At 40.2% G+C, this 17892-nt stretch overlaps 2 protein-coding genes across 7 annotated transcripts in view; one reads left to right on the top strand and one right to left on the bottom strand.

Annotated features, from left to right (window-relative positions):
- TGS1 (trimethylguanosine synthase 1) overlaps positions 1–16459 on the bottom strand; it is a 33934-nt gene extending 17475 nt beyond the window's left edge. Inside the window, exons 1-9 of one of the 3 annotated variants that reach the window (XM_080646877.1) lie at positions 16126–16459; positions 12580–12644; positions 11446–11618; positions 10601–11078; positions 10262–10510; positions 7323–7440; positions 5198–5284; positions 3664–3838; positions 1596–1902 (exon numbers count right to left, since the gene is read on the bottom strand). In XM_080646877.1, the coding sequence (XP_080503003.1) occupies positions 1596–1902; positions 3664–3838; positions 5198–5284; positions 7323–7440; positions 10262–10510; positions 10601–11078; positions 11446–11618; positions 12580–12644; positions 16126–16229 (1756 nt within the window). In that variant the 5' untranslated portion in view covers positions 16230–16459. Of the gene's footprint in view, positions 1–1595; positions 1903–3663; positions 3839–5197; positions 5285–7310; positions 7441–10261; positions 11079–11445; positions 11619–12579; positions 12645–16125 lie in introns of all 3 variants that reach the window. The other 2 variants (XM_080646875.1, XM_080646876.1) reach the window with 2 other exon arrangements.
- TMEM68 (transmembrane protein 68) overlaps positions 16421–17892 on the top strand; it is a 32481-nt gene continuing 31009 nt past the window's right edge. For 3 of the 4 annotated variants that reach the window (XM_080646879.1, XM_080646881.1, XM_080646880.1), the window contains exon 1: positions 16439–16608. The gene's annotated coding sequence lies outside the window, so the exon portion shown is untranslated. Of the gene's footprint in view, positions 16609–17892 lie in introns of all 4 variants that reach the window. The other variant, XM_080646878.1, reaches the window with a different exon arrangement.

Genomic DNA, 17892 nt, shown 5'->3' with positions numbered 1-17892 from the left:
AGGAGTGTTTTCATAGCTAAATATAATGACACAAAATGATGTTGACAAATAAAGCTCTATCACATCTGAATGGTCCTCAAAGATAGGACCATGTCTTACTATAGCCATCTGGTCATTGCAAGTAGCTAATGGTCTCATCAATAGCCAAGTGCAGCAAGCTTCTCAAGAGAGGGAACACTAACATTTTGAGTGAACAAAACTTATTGTGCAACATAAAGTAATCCAAAGTACTAAATGCCAAAACTCCCCAGGTCATTTAACAACCACCATCTTCCAAATGCCCCTGAGATGGTGGTACCATCCCAGGTGAAAACTACCAACATCGTGACAAGTGTGATAGGGAATTAGGGTAGCGTGGGAAAATGGGATTTAGGAATCAGACAACTTGGTACTGAGTCCTCATTATGGCTATGTGACCTCAAACAAATTTCTTAATTTCTCTGGGCTTTATTTTTACTTTCCACATTTACAGAATGGAGCTAATTCCACCTACTTCATTGGGTACTTTACAGATTGAGAATAAGGCACATGAAAGCATTTCAGAAATCTGCACATGCTACATGAACACCAGTTGTACATTAAAAAACTTGTACAACAAAAAAGTTGCTTAATAAAATAATTTAACTACCTTAAGTATGCTGTTTAGAAAGTCAAGGAAGTATGTGACACAGTTATCATAGGTCCATTACCAGCTCCCCCTCCCCCAACAAGATTCAAATTAGCTATTTTCCTTAATACAAAATTAAAGAAAATGAAAACAGGGGTCACTAGCTCCATTCAACAGAAGAAAATCTCATTCATTCCTAAGGAAGAAATCATCACAATAAATATAACTGTTTCATTAGGCAAGCCTGAAATAACTCATCTATAAAACTGAGTATTATTTCAAATACTACTGTAAATGCTTTATGTCAATGCACCATCCAAAAACAAATTACCACTATGCACAAATGCTACAAAAATAACAAAATAAAAAAGAATGATCAAAACAAAAACAAGAGCCGAAACCGGTTTGGCTCAGTGGATAGAGCGTCGGCCTGCGGACTGAAGGGTCCCGGGTTCGATTCCGGTCAAGGGCATGTACCTTGGTTGCGGGCACATCCCCAGTGGGAGGTGTGCAGGAGGCAGCTGATCGATGTTTCTCTCTCATCGATGTTTCTAGCTCTCTATACCTCTCCCTTCCTCTCTGTAAAATATCAATAAAATATATATATTAAAAAAAAACACACACACACACAAAAAAAAACCAGGGCAATACTAAATTTCAATAGGGATAAAATGGTCTGGCCACCTATAGGCCCTGGGACAGAGTGTACTGGCAGAAACCAATCTGAATGGCATAGATAGACGTACTCAAACACAGTTTTGCCATATGCTTTACCTTTGATTTTACCATGCCTGTTTGGTCAAGAGGGACATGAACTCTGGGTGCCAAACCACAGCCATTAGCACATTTACTTAACATGCCTTCTCTCAACTTAAAAATAAATAGCAGTGAATCCTTAGGTATAGATAACTCGTAAGTGAAAACTAGGGAAAAACATTTAAAAAATGTATTTAAACCCACCAGCAAGTTGAAGCATATTTACTTTTACCTTCAGTTTCCACCTGAAGAGAATCTGGTATATCCTGAGCAACACAATCCTCCTTATCTGTGACAGCTGCTATGGTGCTGTCCCCTTCATTTTTTTCTGTCTCAGGTTCACCAGCTGAAGATATGGCATGACCCTCTGCAGGCTCTGGATTGCTCATCTCCAGTGGCTTATCCTCTTTGGTAACAGACTCTCTCTGTTCCTCTGAATCACTGCTTGTGCAAGCGTCTTGCACATCATCATGAGAAACTGACTCCTGTGATGCTTCCTCATCCATTGGTTCGTTAACCCATTTTAGAAATTTTTCTACCTGAAATTGTAAGATGTTACGAGCATGAACCAATTCCAATTACACAGAATATTTCTACCTGCTTTACCATTTGTGACCTGATTGACAAGCTGCATCACAAGTATTAGCTCTGGTAAGTACACTGTATCATACAGCTAATGTGAACAAGTAATTCCAAGCTAATTGCACTTTCTTGTCTGGACATACCATGACCTTATTAAAGACTTCTTTAAAAGGAAGAAAATATCAGATCACACACAAGATTATGATCTTTCTATAATCCATTAACATTAAGAGGATAAAGTTGAACTTTTACAATAGCTTTCCATAAAGGCTTCTAACAATATAACTGTACTATGTGACGTTACCATTACAAATGTACCTACCCATTGTTGAGTCACTAATTTTAGTTTTTCTGCAAGACCCAGGCTATTATCCATGTTAAGTGGTACTCAGCAACAAAGATGAACTCTAACAAGATTTTGTGTCTATAAGAATAAAGGCAGTGCTATCTTGGAAAGGATGCGAACTGCCTTTTACTGAAGCAGTAGAGTCAGTAAAATGATTCCTATAAATTAAGTTTCTTCTATGAAATGTTAATAAGGCTTAAGATCAGATGATATATACTTTCTTGTTATCTTCTGTAACAAAAACATTCTTCATAACAGATCTTCATGACCTTCCTAAAAGTTAGGAAATTAGAACAAGAGTGGTAGACAGAAGATGGGCATGGACAACAACCCAGAATCTTCCTTCGAGAGGACTGTGCCTATACATCAATCAGATATCTAAGGACACAACAGCCTCTTCCCCTCCCCTCCCCACCCACCCCGAGGGTAAAACTTAGCAGTTATGTTTCTGCTCTTCATCTACAGATGAATACTGTATATGGGGGCTATCACATCTAATACAGTAAAAAATTCCTATAGGATCAATTGAACCGATACTGGAAATCTGTTCCAGACATAACTAGGGTCACTAAAATACTAAAATATCACCAGCAGCCAAACAATCTGAAATACATTAAAAATAAAACCAGCTATAAAACTGTAGTATGTTTTGGAAGAATACGGAAGTTAAGAAGGGTAATGTACAGTAGGGGAAAAACAAATATATGGGATCTGAGATTTTGTTCTGTTGACTTAAAAGAACTGCTGGAGATGCGGCTTATACAAGGTTCTGCTCAGTAGAAAGTGTTTCTTTTTTTTTATAATGGGTAAGAATCACTCATTAAAACCAAGCAAAAGCAATTTTAATTACTCTTGTTTTCCAGGTAGTTGGACAAATACAGCGAAGTCCAAGACAGGGGATGTGACTATTCTAGTTAACAATGTGAATCACCAAATTAGCCTTGAGTCTCATGTCATTAGGATGAACTTGTTAGCACAAAGTTTAATCGATCACCTTTAGGTGACCTCAAAATTAAGGATTACTACAAAAGTTGTATCAGACACTGGACTTCTGGGGTCTTATTTAGCCTAAAACAGATGAGCAATTTCCATCGTCTGTTACTACATACACAAGGCAATTTTATCTATTTATCTTCCCAGACTCTCTACTACTTTGTAGCTTTCAAAATATCCCCTTTTCATATTATCCCCAACTTAATCTTTTCCAAATTTATTTCACATAATACATGTCTTTAGAAAACAAGTAGAAAAGAATCTCAAGTACCCTTATATTTGGTACAAACAGGGTTACCATTTGAAAACAAAAACTTTAAGGAGCCAAGCTCACAAAATGAAATTCTATCTGTAAATAAAAAACAAAATCTATACATACCTTACTCAAAGTTTTGCTTTTCTTAAAACATGTTTTTTCTGTGTCTTCAGTAAAGAAAATGTGTTTATTTTTCAAATTTATTTGTCTTCTCATGTCCAAGAACTTGGACTTATACTTCACATTCTTCTGTAGATATCTGACCCGTCTATGACTGAAATGTGAAATTCCACCATATCTGGGACCAAATCAAAAGAAGTTGACTCAAATCTTAAGTTTCATGAGTTTGTTTCTTTAAATGAAAATAAAATAAAACTAACAACTTTCACTATTTTTCTATTAGCAGCCATTACTGTAATTTCATTTTCCTAAATTATGAAATAAAGTTTAAAATGCAGTTTAAGGTCTAGCTTTGTATGTATGTTAATTCTCAAGTAAATGTGAAACACTAAAGTTGGAAATATCAACAGATATAAGTAGAGTAGAAAGCAGAACCTACCATTTTGCTATTTATTATAATGTAATAAAGAAATAGCAAAATGGTAGGTCTTTACTGTGCTTTACTCAGTTCAGTATCCATGTCAAAGGCAATAAACTCTTCAATTTCCTTACATGTAATGCTTGGGCACTGAATCCCAGAGAACACTAATACTTTCTGTACACCAAAGTTCAAAGCAGCTTTATTTGTCATAACAAAATACCACACATAATCCAAATGTCTTTCAACAGATAATGGTTCAACAAACTATGGTACATCTATATAATGGCATACTACTTAGCAATAAGAAGGAATGAACTATTAGTACATGCAACAAGCTGGGGGTACTTCAAAGACATAAAGTAGGTCTTAGGAAGCAACCTGGCTATACATACAGGATGGTCAATTAAACACAAGGCCCTCCTGAAAGGACTAGGTAAATGTACTGATAAGGCAGACTGTTGATGTCTCATTGTTTACGGAAAAAAAGCAAGCTGCAGACTATGTGTAGGATGGTTTTTTGTGTTTTATAAAAAGGGAGTAATGTGTGTATATGTACATAGTCATAAAAACATACATGAAAAATTAGGAAGGATATATGCCAACTATTACATTATCTCTGGGGAATGATTTGAAGAAAAGATTTTCACTCTTGTTATTTCTGTTTTTGAGTTTTACTACTTTCACAGTAAAAAAGAAAAATGGTTACTGCAGATTGGAACTTTTCATGGCATGTTTGCTACAAACTTCAGATGTAGACAGAGTTATGTGAGACACTAGGTGAAGAGAGCCACGCTTAGAATCTCAAAAGCTGGGCTTGAACTCATTCTAAGAAATGATGTGATCGTGACTGAGTCAAAACCTGCAAGCTGCAGTTGCTTTATTTATAAATTGGAATAACAACACTGGACTGCTTTGAAGTGCAATTGAGTTAATACATGTGACTACATCAAAGGTATGGTGATGACTATAATTCTTACAAACAAGAAAGGCTAGTGTTTTAACTGCAACATCTCAAATGACATAAGCTACATACTCATTAGCTATCTGAATATCAGAGAGCTTTAAGATAGCCAAAGGGGTTAAGATTTAAGGACAACAGCATTTATGTATAATTACTTTTGTCCGGAGCCATGGTTGAATCCTAGAAGGAAACCATTGTCATCAAAGTCTGAATCTGGGTTTTCATCAATGTCCAGCTCATGGCTAAACAAATAAACAAAAGGTGATAAGCCATTATCTCCAGAGCCCACCTGTTCAGGCAAATATCAAAAGCACATATAGTCAACCTATGCAAACTTTCCCTTTACAACTATGGACCATAATTCAAAAACCCAGGAAAACAGGAAAAACAGTATCTTAATCAGTATTTTCCGAATGAGAAAAAGTACCAAGCAGTATTTGGAACACAGTAATAAGCACTCAAAACTTAAACCCTGTCAAGTAATTATCTCTATTCCTGAACACGGTATCTCTCCATCTTCCTTTGAAAAAATACCAGTTAAAAGCTGCAGCCTTAAACTAATCTCCTGGAGTGTTTTCTCCAGAGGCTTTTCTGAAAAACAAACAAGGAAACATTTGAAAAATATCAACCCAACCAAAAAATTACAAAAGAAAAAAAATATTGTTAAGAAGAATCAGGTTGTGATACAAGTGGTATTAAGTAACTCAGGATCATCCATTTATGGGAGATAATTCTAATACTCCCTACTACCTGAGCAACAGTAATGAGTAAACAGAAATGGTGAGAGATTATTCTTACAAATGAAATTATGCTCACTGAACGTTTATGGAGGACCTATTAGGTTCCAGGAATATAAGTACATACAGTCTGCCTTCAGGAACTATCAAGAACTAATGGAGGAATTAACATGCAATGTCTACCACGCAGAAGGAACAAAGAGAGATATGCTTTTATGTACTAGTTGCTGAGCCTCTAAAGCGTGCTTACTGTTTTTCTAGAAACTATATGGAACACAGAAGTCTTATGTGGAGCACTTCATATCCTGTCATAGGAATGAAATGTGCCCAGCTAACATCCAAATTCTGTAATGTCCATCCTTTTCTTGTATTTCACAGCATTAGCATTTGACCATATTTTACCTGACATTATTCTCTACTTGTTTAATTACATGTATCAGTGGTACACTAGAAATAGTCCTGTCTTCGAAGGAGATGGACTGGGCTCTAGTTTTGGAGCTGCCATTACCTCTACATAACTCTGGGCAAAGTATTTATCTTTGTTTTGTCTTAGTATTCCTATCGATATAGAATGAGAGCACTAGATTTGATGTATCTGAGGAGCATTTTAGCAATAAAATCCTGTAATTATTCCCAGACTTTTGGGAAAAAGACATTAGAACTTCCTTAGAAAAATAGACTGTACTTACTTATATATTACTAGTTAATAGCTACCATTCCTTGATAGCTACTAATATACTAGTACTAGAGGCCTGGTGCACGAAATTTGTGCAGTGTGTGTGTGTGTGTGTGTGTGTGTGTGTGGGGGGGGGGGGGGGGCCCTCAGCCCAGCCTACACCCTCTCCAATCTGGGACCCCTTGGGTGATGTCCGACTGCTGATTTAGGCCCGATCCCGGGGATCAGACCTAAACTGGCAGTCGGACATCCCTCTCACAATCCTGGATCGCTGGCTCCTAATTACTCATCTGCCTGCCTGCCTGCCTGGTCGCCCCTAACTGCCCGCCCCTGCCAACCTGATCATCCCTCACTATCTTTGCGTGCCGGCCTGATTGCACCACACAGCCTGCTTGTTCAGTTGTTTGGTCATCCCTCACTAACCCCGTCGGCCTGGTCGCCCCCTGCCGCTTGCTGTTCAGTCATTTGGTCATCCCTCACCAACCCCCGTCGGCCTGGTCGCCCCACGCAGCCTGCTTGTTCAGTCGTTTGGTCGTCCCTCATGAACTCCCCTGCCAGCCTGGTCATAGGCAGCCATCTTGTGAGGACGTGACGGTCAATTTGCATACTACCTTTTTCTTATATAGGATATTATATGCTAGTTCCAGCTTCCCAATGATCTCACAGAAGAGGCATCAGTTCCACTTTATAGATAAGAAATTGTGGCAGAATTGAAGAGGCAGAGTTGGGATTTGACCATGCTCCAAAGCCCAGGGTCTTGTCTCTTCTCACAGTGCTGAAATGTCACAAGCACTCGATAGCTACTCACTAGTGGAAAGAGTGGCTTATGCTAACACATTCCAGAAAGAAAGGTACCATGCAACTTGCCTCCTCTTGAGTTTGCTTGGCTTACGTTCAGGTGGATCTTCTTCACTCTCATCTCCATCAATCTTGTTAGGAGGTGGTCTTTCTTGGATTGTGTTTGCTTCTGAAGACTTCTGTGAATCTAAAGAGGCAGATTATTACTGTGGATGTCTCCCCTTGGTTTGACAACTCTCCTGCCATTTACAAAGGCAATCAAAATATTTCAGTGTCTTTCCTGCAATGAACTGTGCATGTACATAAGACAAAGTGTCACACCACATCTACCTGGTCTGTGTATCTATATGCAGGATCTGAACATAAAAAAAAAATTGGAGCTATGTCTATTAATGTTTAAAAGTTTCCATGATTCAGCTACTTAAAAAGTGAACAAAAACTGCCGAAACCGGTTTGGCTCAGTGGATAGAGCGTCGGCCTGCGGACTGAAAGGTCCCAGGTTCGATTCCGGTCAAGGGCATGTACCTTGGTTGCGGGCACGTCCCCAGTGGGGGGTGTGCAGGAGGCAGCTGATCGATGTTTCTCTCTCATCGATGTTTCTAACTCTCTATCCCTCTCCTTTCCTCTCTGTAAAAAATCAATAAAATAGATTGTAACATATGACTTTAAAAAGTGAACAAAAACTGCTTTTTCCTGATAGCTATCTAACTCCACACAAATTATTCCACAAAGTTACCTTTGTCATAGCTATTAGCTACCACATTTTGATGAAATTTTAATCTAAATGACTCGAAAGATGTCATGATCACATTGATTAAAAAGTTCTCTTTCTTAAGAAGTAAATACATTTAATTGTCTCTAACACAGCTCTTAAAGTAATAATGGACGTAACAAAGATAAACACCACCACTTAAAAAGAGTATAACTTTTTGTGGCTCCAACTGAGGTACATGTCTGTCTTTGTTCTCTATTTTTTCAGACTGGAACAAAGTAGGTGGGTGAGAATAGAGATGGAGAGGTGTCTGCAATGTAGACAGTGGGAAGCTTTGACTATGTGGGGGCAGACTATTTCAGGAGAACACCCAACCACAAACAGCAGAAAACATAAAAAAATGCAATATGCAGGGTAGGGCAAAAGTAGGTTTATAATTGTGAGTACACAAAACACAGTTTACCCTTTTATTATTATTTATTAATCATTGTATTATTTTCCATATGAATGACTGACTATAAGCCTATTTTGCCTCACCCTGTTTACCTTATGTTTTGATCTCAAGCAAGTATCTAAAACAAATTAAAATCTAGAATTCTTAATTTGATCCTGATGGCAGTCACACTGGAGCTAATTACAGAAATGGGCAATTATATACATAGGGAACAGGCAATAGAAATGGTCAATTTATACACATAGTTTAGGAAATAGGCAAGAGAAGGTAGAATCTGTGAGGTTTGAAGAATATCCAAGATTAATATAAGATAATCACATAAAAAGGATAACAACAGCAAAATCAAAAGGAATGAGAATATTGCACTAAAGTTAAGCTCCATTTCAAGAGTACAGAGAAAAGAAATAAAAAAATGGATAGGGTTCTTTAGTAACTCTCAATTAGATGAATATCAGTGACCTGGGATGAACAAAGCAGGTCATCCTATCCTATATATCCTATATAATAAAGAGGTAATATGCAAATTGACCCTCATGCCCTCACACAAGATGGCCACCCCCATGTGGTCAAAGATGGCTGCCACAAGATGGCCAGCAGGGGACAGTAGTTGGGGGGGACCAGGCTGGCAGGGGAGGTCAGTTAGGGGTGACCGGGCCAGCAGGGGAGGGCAGTTGGGGGGGGGGACCAGGTCTGCAGGGGAGGGCAGTTAGATATGACCAGGATGGCAAGGGAGGGCAGTTGGGGGTGACCAGGCCTGCAGGGGAGGGCAGTTAGGGACAACCAGGCCAGCAGGGGAGGGCAGTTAGGGGCAATTGGGCCGGCAGGGGAGCAGTTAGGCATTGATCAGGCTGGCAGGGAGTGGTTAGGGGGTGATCAGGCTGGCAGGCAGAAGCAGTTAGGGGCAATCAGGCAGGCAGGCAGGCGAGCGGTTGGGAGCTGCAGTCCTGGATTTTGAAAGGGATTCCAGATTGAAGAGGGTGCAGGCTGGGCTGAGGGACACCCCCACCCCCCCGCACAAATTTCGTTCACTGGGCCTCTAGTATAGGAATAAGTATGAGAAGTAAATTCCTATGAACCAGACTTTTTAGTACAAAATATCAAGGATGCCAAGATAACCCAAAAGTTATAAAAATTTCCATTTTTCTGGTGCCATCAATTGGTAGGACCCTTCTCCCTAGCAAGAGCATTCTTAACCACCTTATTGTAACTTTTTTTAACACACTCCTTTTATTGGCTTTCTTTAGTCTTTACAGTAGCACCAGTCTGCATGATGATGAATTTTTTTTTATAATCACTTAGGCAGGAATCAACCAAGTTCCTTATCCTGAGTATTTTATGAGAGTCCTGAAATCAACCTTTCTAGTTATAAATGAACATCATGCCCTGTTCAAATTCTTTCTAGCAAGACTTCATTGTCCCAACTGAATTCCAGATATGACTCTCATTCAGATTGGCCTAATGTCAAACATGTGCTCTCAACCACTCTTTAACATGCCTTAGAAACTCATTTGTTCTAGAGAAACTTGGACATTCCAAGCTCACTCTAAATTAGAGTTGTAATTTAATTAGAAAGGGATTTCCAAGTTTTAATTCACTGGCCACCTAGGTATAAGAGAAAGGAATGATACTTTTGAGAACTCTCTGAAAATATTCTTTTTTATTTATATATAAAAGGGTAATAAACAACTTGTGATATAAAAATAAGATGGACTGAATAATTTCAGTACACTATAAAATGTAGTTTGCACTACTTAACTCTACCATAAAGGATTAGTGTTATTTTTCTTAATAGGTTCATTTAATTAACTGTTATTTAATAGGATAAATATTGGTCAGCCTTACCCTGAGCTGGTTGATTTGCGCTGTTCCCTGACAAGTTGCTTTCCTTGGCTCCTCCATTACATGGTTCACTTTGGCCTGAAGAAGGGCATTCTCTTCTGCTGTTAACTTCACTTAGCCACTGATGGCCATCAGAACTTAGAGATGACTCTAACTGGCTCTCTTCTAGTTTCCCTGAATTCAGACATATATTACTAATTCCATCAAGTAGTTCATTATGATCTTTTTCACTTGAATTAGAGCTTTGACAACCTATTGATGAAGATGGAAAAGAAAGTAAGTCTGCTTTCATGCAATTTTCATCTTTCTCGTTGTCAACTTCTGTTTTAGACCCACACATACTTGTACCACAGCTTTGTGAGGCATCAAAAGTCCAACCCTGAGCTTCCCAATACTTAAATTGTTCCAAATAATACCAATAAAGTTGACTATAATGTTGTTCCCATTCTTCCTTGGTATCAGGAACGTTCCAAGGTTCGGAACACAGTGTTTGATCTGAATGTTTTTCTTGCCAGCTTTGCCATAGTAGTCCGCCACCATATTCATTCCAGTACTTTTCCCATTTCTCTGTAATTTCTAGCTTTGGAGATAATGTATTTTCAATAGAAAGGCTTTCAGTTTCAATGTCTGTTTTGGGTTGAAGTTTATGTGTTCTGGTATTCTCATCCTGTTCAACTGAAGATGGATCATCTGAGGCCAAAATGTCATCTTCTTCATATTCTTGTCTCCAAGATTCTCTTATCATCTCATCTAAGTACTTCTTTTGATGTTTTTTCTTTTTCTTTTTAATTTTAATTTTATTTCTAGTATTCATAGACACCTGCATAAGAAAAATAACTTGAATACAAAATCCACTTCATAAACTAAAAGAGAAAGTAGAACCCAAATCTATTTTGACATTAAATTAAACAAAATAGCCTCAATCTCTGCGCTCCCCCACCCCACCCCCACTACCATTACCCTGGGCTTTCAGTTACACAAACAAGTGAATCTTACTACCCAAGTTCCCAAGAGAAGAAAATCACATGTGGGACACATCACAACTTACAGTTTTGGTTAATTTATAAATATGTACATTAAAAAAAAGATGGAGTGCTCTAATTAATAAATGTATTAGATTTTGGATAAAAAAAATCCCACGTGATTTTACAGAGAAAACTAATAAATAAAAGTAAGTGAATACTTACCTCAAAATTCTTATGTGCAGACATCCCACCAAATTGAAGTGGCAGTCCCATACTTCTCATGAGTTCAGTCTCTGAATCAAGTTCACTTTCATCTAGGTCTGTGCCTCTGCTATCACATGATTCTTTATTGCCATGGAAATTACAACTTTCCTCCTCTTCTGTAGCTTGGTCTCCTGTAGATAGCATTTGTTAACTTTAGAAAAAATTTAGATGCAGGTTTTATTATCATTTTAATGAAGAAAACCTGAGAGTTATTACATGCCTTGCCCAAAGGTGTATAATTTTTAAGGGGGGGAGGAGGGAAAGGGGAATTGATGGACTAGTAAAATATGGCCAACTAAGAATAAAGAGACAGTTTCTAGTCTGGCTCTGCCTACCAGTGTCCATTTAGCTGCCCATTCAACTTATACTTCTTGAGCATCTCCTTTGTGCTGGGCATTGTGCAAAGCACTGAGGCTATAAAAAGGAACACAGCAGAGTACCCATGAGGCAAATTATTACATTCTGATATTCCTTCTCTGCAATATTACTGCACTAGATCAGTGGGTTAAAAGGATGATTTGTGGAGTTATTTTAGGAGCTAATAAGAGAGGTGAGAGTTATGGCCTCTCACGGGTACTTCCATCACAACTGGATTGTTTTGTTTCTGCATCTCCTCTATAATTACGCTTCTAGTTCATCCTTGGAGTGCTCCTAACCACCTTTGGTTAGGTGCTGCCCAATTTGAATGAACGTATGCTCAAATAAAATCCGGAAAATTTTTAACATACCTCAGTTCAGCTTTTAAAACAATAAAATTCTGCTTTAGAAACTGTATGTTCTCTACTTTTCAAAGCCTCAAATTTCAGGTTGCTTTTATCTAATGGTGACAACTCAGGAAGGAATGCTACATGGGGCAAAAGAGGCTACCTCAACTCCATATAGGAGTTTGCTATAAGAAAAGAAAATTTATGCTCTGATAGGGATTCTAGAACCATGCTATAATAAAAAATGACTGTCTATGATTACAGAATATTTTTGTCACATGATATTTTATGCTAAGAAATTAATACAGTATTTATAACGAATTATAATGAATACAGTGTTATGGTTAATTTTTAGCAAAAAAGTATTATATAGTTTATACTGTATTACCTGCACTGTTGTCATTGCCTTTAACATAGTAGCCTTTTAATCCCAAATTGCACAATTTTCGATCTCTGTAAAGCAAATTGAACAGTTAGTATTGAAAAAAATTAAAGGTTTAGAGAAGAAACAAATTCAAAGCAACATAGATTAATTAATAAAAGGGTTAAGGATAGAAAAATAATATGCTAATATATTTTCCTAATTTGTAATATAGAAATAATAATGCCTATCTCATGGGGTTGTTATAAGGATTGACAGTATCTGTAAAACATTTAGTATTGTGGCAAGCATTTATAATTATAACTCCTAATTATTATTTTTGTTAATACTCACCTGGAGATATTTTTTCCATTGATTTTTAGAGAGAGTGGAAGGGAGGGAGAGAGGGTGAGAAGAGGATGAGAAAGAAAGAGATATCCAGGTAAGAGAGACACATTGATTAGTTGCCTCCCGCAGGGCCAGGGACTGAACATGCCACCCAGGTATGTGCCCTTGACTGGGAATCAAACCCAAGACACTGTGGAGTGTGGGTCGGTGCCCTAACCACGTAGCTCACTGGCCAGGGCATAACTAATTATTAAAATAAGTGGTATTCTGGATATTGGGAGAAGAACCTAATCATCCTTATGATGCACAAACAATGAAATGCTCTCTAAATTTGCTGTAAAAGGGAAGCATAAATATGGAAAGATTTGTCTGATACATATATAAAATCCACATGCAAGCCATAGTCCATCTGCAAATAAGCCAAAATATTCATTGCCTAGTAGACAAGATATTCATGGTCCGAGCAAAGATTGTTTTGGAGACTAACATAAAAGGAAGTACTTATTTTAAATATTTTAGCAAACTGAAACATAAATCAAGATAAAACAATTTAGTCTCAATGACTATAGTAGTTGTGTAGGATATACTAGCTTTGGGGAAATACACAATGAAGTATTTAGTAGTGATAGTCACATCTGCAGCTTGTTCTCAAATGGTCCAGAAAAACACTAATGATGGTGTGTGTGTGTGTGTGTGTGTTATGGAGAGTTAGTGAATCTGGGTGAAGGGAATATGGGAGTTCTTTGAACTGTTTTTGTAAGTTTGAAATTATTTAAAAATTAATCACTTAAAAAATAAATAATTAAAGCATGGTATTTATAGCACAAGCAACTTTCTACCATGCCATCATTTCAGCAAGGGAGTTACCCTCGACCTATTCTCTTTCTCATCCTATTTCTTTCCTTCATTCCCTCACATCCATTCCAACCCCTTAATCTCAACAGTTTTTCTCCATTTTGCATTTCCACTGCCACCAATCTTTATCGAAGTCACCAGAATTTGTAGCCTGAAAAATGATTATATGGGTCCCCTCCTTTGAGCCATCCCCCAGGTGCTGCTGATTACCCCGGGGTAATCTTCAAAAATGCAAATCTGACCCATTCTTCCACAAAGTCCTCCATGTTTTTACACTGCCTATCTCACCAACTCTATCTTCTTTCTGTGCCAGTCACTTTGTTTCAGTTTCATGAGCTTTCTTGTGCTCCCTCAGGATTTTACAGAGTTCTGCTTGCAGGAATGCTTCCGCCCACTCAAACATACCCCCAGTTTATTTCCACTTATCCTTTAAACCTTAAGGTTAGGTTTTTGCTATCATAGCATCCTGAACTTCCCTCCCATAGCACTTGTAACTTTAACTAACCAAAGGATTATGTAACAGTTTTCTTAATATTGATCTCCTTTGCCAGTAAGTAAAGTCAAAATGAGTAAGGAAAGGTTGTGTCTTGTACCCCAGTGCCTACTAGTACCTAATACAAAGGAGCACAAAAAGTATTCATTGAATGAATATATGCATACATAAATACAAAAACATCCATACTTTTCACATTAAACTTAACATAGTTTTCCATTTCTTTTTGGACTAATTTTCAGATTACTTCACAAAAACACATGATGAATAGTAAGAATAACTTTAAACTAAAACTCTGCTACATTAAACTATATTAAAAGTCTCTCACATGTCCTAACCGGCTTGGCTCAGTGGATAGAGCGTCAGCCTGCGGACTGAAGGGTCCCAGGTTCGATTCCGGTCAAGGGCATGTACCTCAGCTGATTGATGTTTCTAACTCTCTATACCTCTCCCTTCCTCTCTGTTAAAAAAAATCAGTAAGATATATTAAAAAGAAAAAATATCTCACATAAAATTCACTTCCACAAGTTGAATCTAGCAGTAGGCCTGTGAGATGATTATGGTAAATATACCTGTTTTAGATATGAACTCACACATCCTATATAATAAAGAGGTAATATGCAAATTGACCGTCATGCCCTCACAAAGATGGCTGCCTATGACCAGGCCGGCAGGGGGGTTAGGGAGGGATGACTAAATGACTGAACAAGCAGGCTGCATGGGGCGAACAGGCCGGCAGGGAGGCCGTGAGGGGCGACCAGGCTGGCAGGGGGGGCAGTTGGGGGCAACCAGGCCAGCAAGGGGGGCAGTACGGGGTGACTAGGCTAGCGGGGGGGCAGTTAGGAGCAACCAGGCCGGCAAGGAGGGGGCAGTTGGGGGTGACCCGGCCGGCAGCGGGGGCAGTAGGGGCGATCAGGCCGAACGCAAAGGCAGTTTGGGGTGAGAGATTAGGAGCCAGTGGTCCCGGATTGTGAGAGGGATGTCCCGGATTGCAGAGGGTGCAGGTTGGGCTGAGGGCCCGCCCTCCCCATGCACAAGTTTTGTGCACTGGGCCTCTAGTCTAATATAAAGAAAACCATCTCCAGAATCCAATTCTTTAGGCATTTCCCCCTCTCCCCCCACTAGCTATCTTACAGGTACAGCAATTTTTACCCAAAACAAATATTTTCCCAAAATAGAAGAGAGCTCAAAAACGAATGTAATTATAGTTAAATCTTTTACCTCACAAGTTATGTTTATGTGAATTGGTGATTTAATAAATCTCAAGGTTTTAAAAAAGACGTTATCCAAAACAAATTACTTATCTTTAAACCTTTACCTTGTGATGTCATATCCACTAACGGGATTTCATTTTACACTTCACTTTCCCCCAATTTTAAAATGTCCCCCCAGTTTATAAATATAAAATGACATATATCAACTATCACATTTTTTCATTACAGCCTACACAGATTTACTCATACACTTAATGGCAGAGGCCATTACTCTGTAAAGTCTGTGGATTCCCCCCCCCCCCACTTTTTCTTTTTTTTCATGTTTTTATTAACTCCAGAGATTGGAAAGGAGAGGGAGAGAGAGAGAGAAACATCAATGAGAATCATGATGAATGGGCTGCCTTCTGCACGCCCCCTACTGGCGATGGAGCCCACACCGGGGCATGTGACCTGACCCGCATGGAACCGAGACCACCTGGTTCATAGGTCGATGTTCAACCACTGAGCCACGCCAGGCAGGGCTCCCCTTTTTCTAAAACATCATCTTGCCCAAGAGTCAAATACTCTTTCTGGCCGTGGTTCCAGGGACCCATTACAACTAGTCTGCATCACCTACATTTCTGGGAAATAATCGTGCAAAGGGAGAGCAAAGTTTTTACTTACTCTACAAATGCCCGGGAACAGAGGCAAAGGATCTTATAATCCTCCTCCAGGTCTTCAATAAAGAGAAACATTTCGGCCACGTGGCTCCACTTCTCGCAGCACATTTTACTCCTCAGAGGAGACAGCCCTGCGGTACACGGGGCGGGACCGCCTTCCGGGCCTCGGCAGGGTCCTGGAGACCGAAAGAAGGCCGCCCGGCACGCCGATGGGGTGAGGGGTTGGGACCAAGCTGGGGACTGCGGAGCAAGGTAGGAAGACGCCGCCGGAAGTGGCTCGGGTGGCCACCGGAAGGGGCGGGCCGACGGGCGGGGTCACACTCAAGGCTGCCGGGGTTGTAGCTACTTTTTAGGTTTTTCCTCACAGGGTTGCTCGCGGGAAATCGGCCGCTCAAACTTCTTCGCTGCCTTCAGCCACTGAGCCACCGAAGAGCTGCGCTACTGTTCGAGAGTGAGGTCGAGCCGCCTCTCCCCTCTTCCCCCCGAGGTGCGTCGATCCCCGCCTTGGTCTCCCCGGGCTCCTCCCGGCCGGGCGCCCGGGTGCCGACTGTCTCGCGGAGCTGCAAAGAGGCGAGGCCGCGCATCTGGTCTCCCCGGGGCGCCCCGAGTCCGCGGATGGGGCGCGCGGGCGGGTTTGCTTACCGCCGGCCTGGCGTTCGGCTCCGGCACTGGAGTGGCCGGGAGGGGAGGCCCTGTCTGGGCCACTACAAACTCATTCACCCCGCTCCGCATCTCCCCCAGCGCTCAAAACCACCCAGCTCGGCGTGCTCAGTGGTAGTGATGGGGCGCGGCGTCTCCAGCCTCACTAGAGGCCTCTGGGCGTGCCCAGTGACTTCTCTGATTCTGGGATCTGAATCGACTTTATTGTGCATAAAAGCTCGTGGTGATCAGAGTGTGGTTGAGAGGCCGCGTGGGCAGTGAGTGGTTAAGAGTGCTCGCCTTCGACAAAGTCGGGCTTGGCATCCTGGTTTATGCCCCTTTTACTACGTGTGTGACCCGGGCGAGCGACTTCACATTTTTTGGGTCCTCATTGTGATCATCTGATGAATAGTACCTGCTTCCTTGGACTAGTGAAAAAAATAAATGAAAGGACTAAATCAGACCTCACACGTGTGGTATTAATAGTTTGAGTGGGTACATACTTTGTACGCGCCCGGCACTGTCTGGGTCCCTCGGGTTTGCAGTCTGTGAACCAAGTCTCTGCGCTCAAGCTGCTGATTACCATGAAAAATGCACGTGCGCATAATCAGGATGTAAAAAACTGGAACGCCGTTGCCAGATTTGTCAAAAGCAGTTGGTGTCTGGTGTGGGGTGTTGGTTGAGACTGCCCAGGCAGCTTCCTCCGGGAAGCATGTGGGGGCTTGAAGGCTGGTGGAGCACTTAGGACTTGGTCTGTGCTACTAATGCCTAGGTGGCATTGGCATTTCTTCAGCACAGCTATGTTCAACCGGTGTGCTGCAAGCATTTTTAAAACATACAATACCTGACTATGTAGTCAGGGGCACTGACCTCTTTTCCTTAACAGCCAACGCAACAATAGTGCCTTGTGTGAATGAATCAAAATGACTGTATACCTATTTTTTGGTCAGATCTGCAAAAAATACAATTTTTGGTGTGCTCCAGAATTTTAGTAATTAGTTTGTTTGCCCTGAGATGAAAAAGCTTGAAAATTGCTGCTTTAGAATATATAAAAACTGAGGTAAAATCCAGACATTTAGAACATCGCTGATGTTTTGGTCCCATTTACTAGTGAATGGAAAGAGAAGATTAA

Source organism: Plecotus auritus (assembly GCF_963455305.1).
Source record: "Plecotus auritus genome assembly, chromosome: 11".
Lineage (NCBI taxonomy): Eukaryota > Metazoa > Chordata > Mammalia > Chiroptera > Vespertilionidae > Plecotus > Plecotus auritus.
This window is presented reverse-complemented; position numbering and strand designations above follow the sequence as displayed.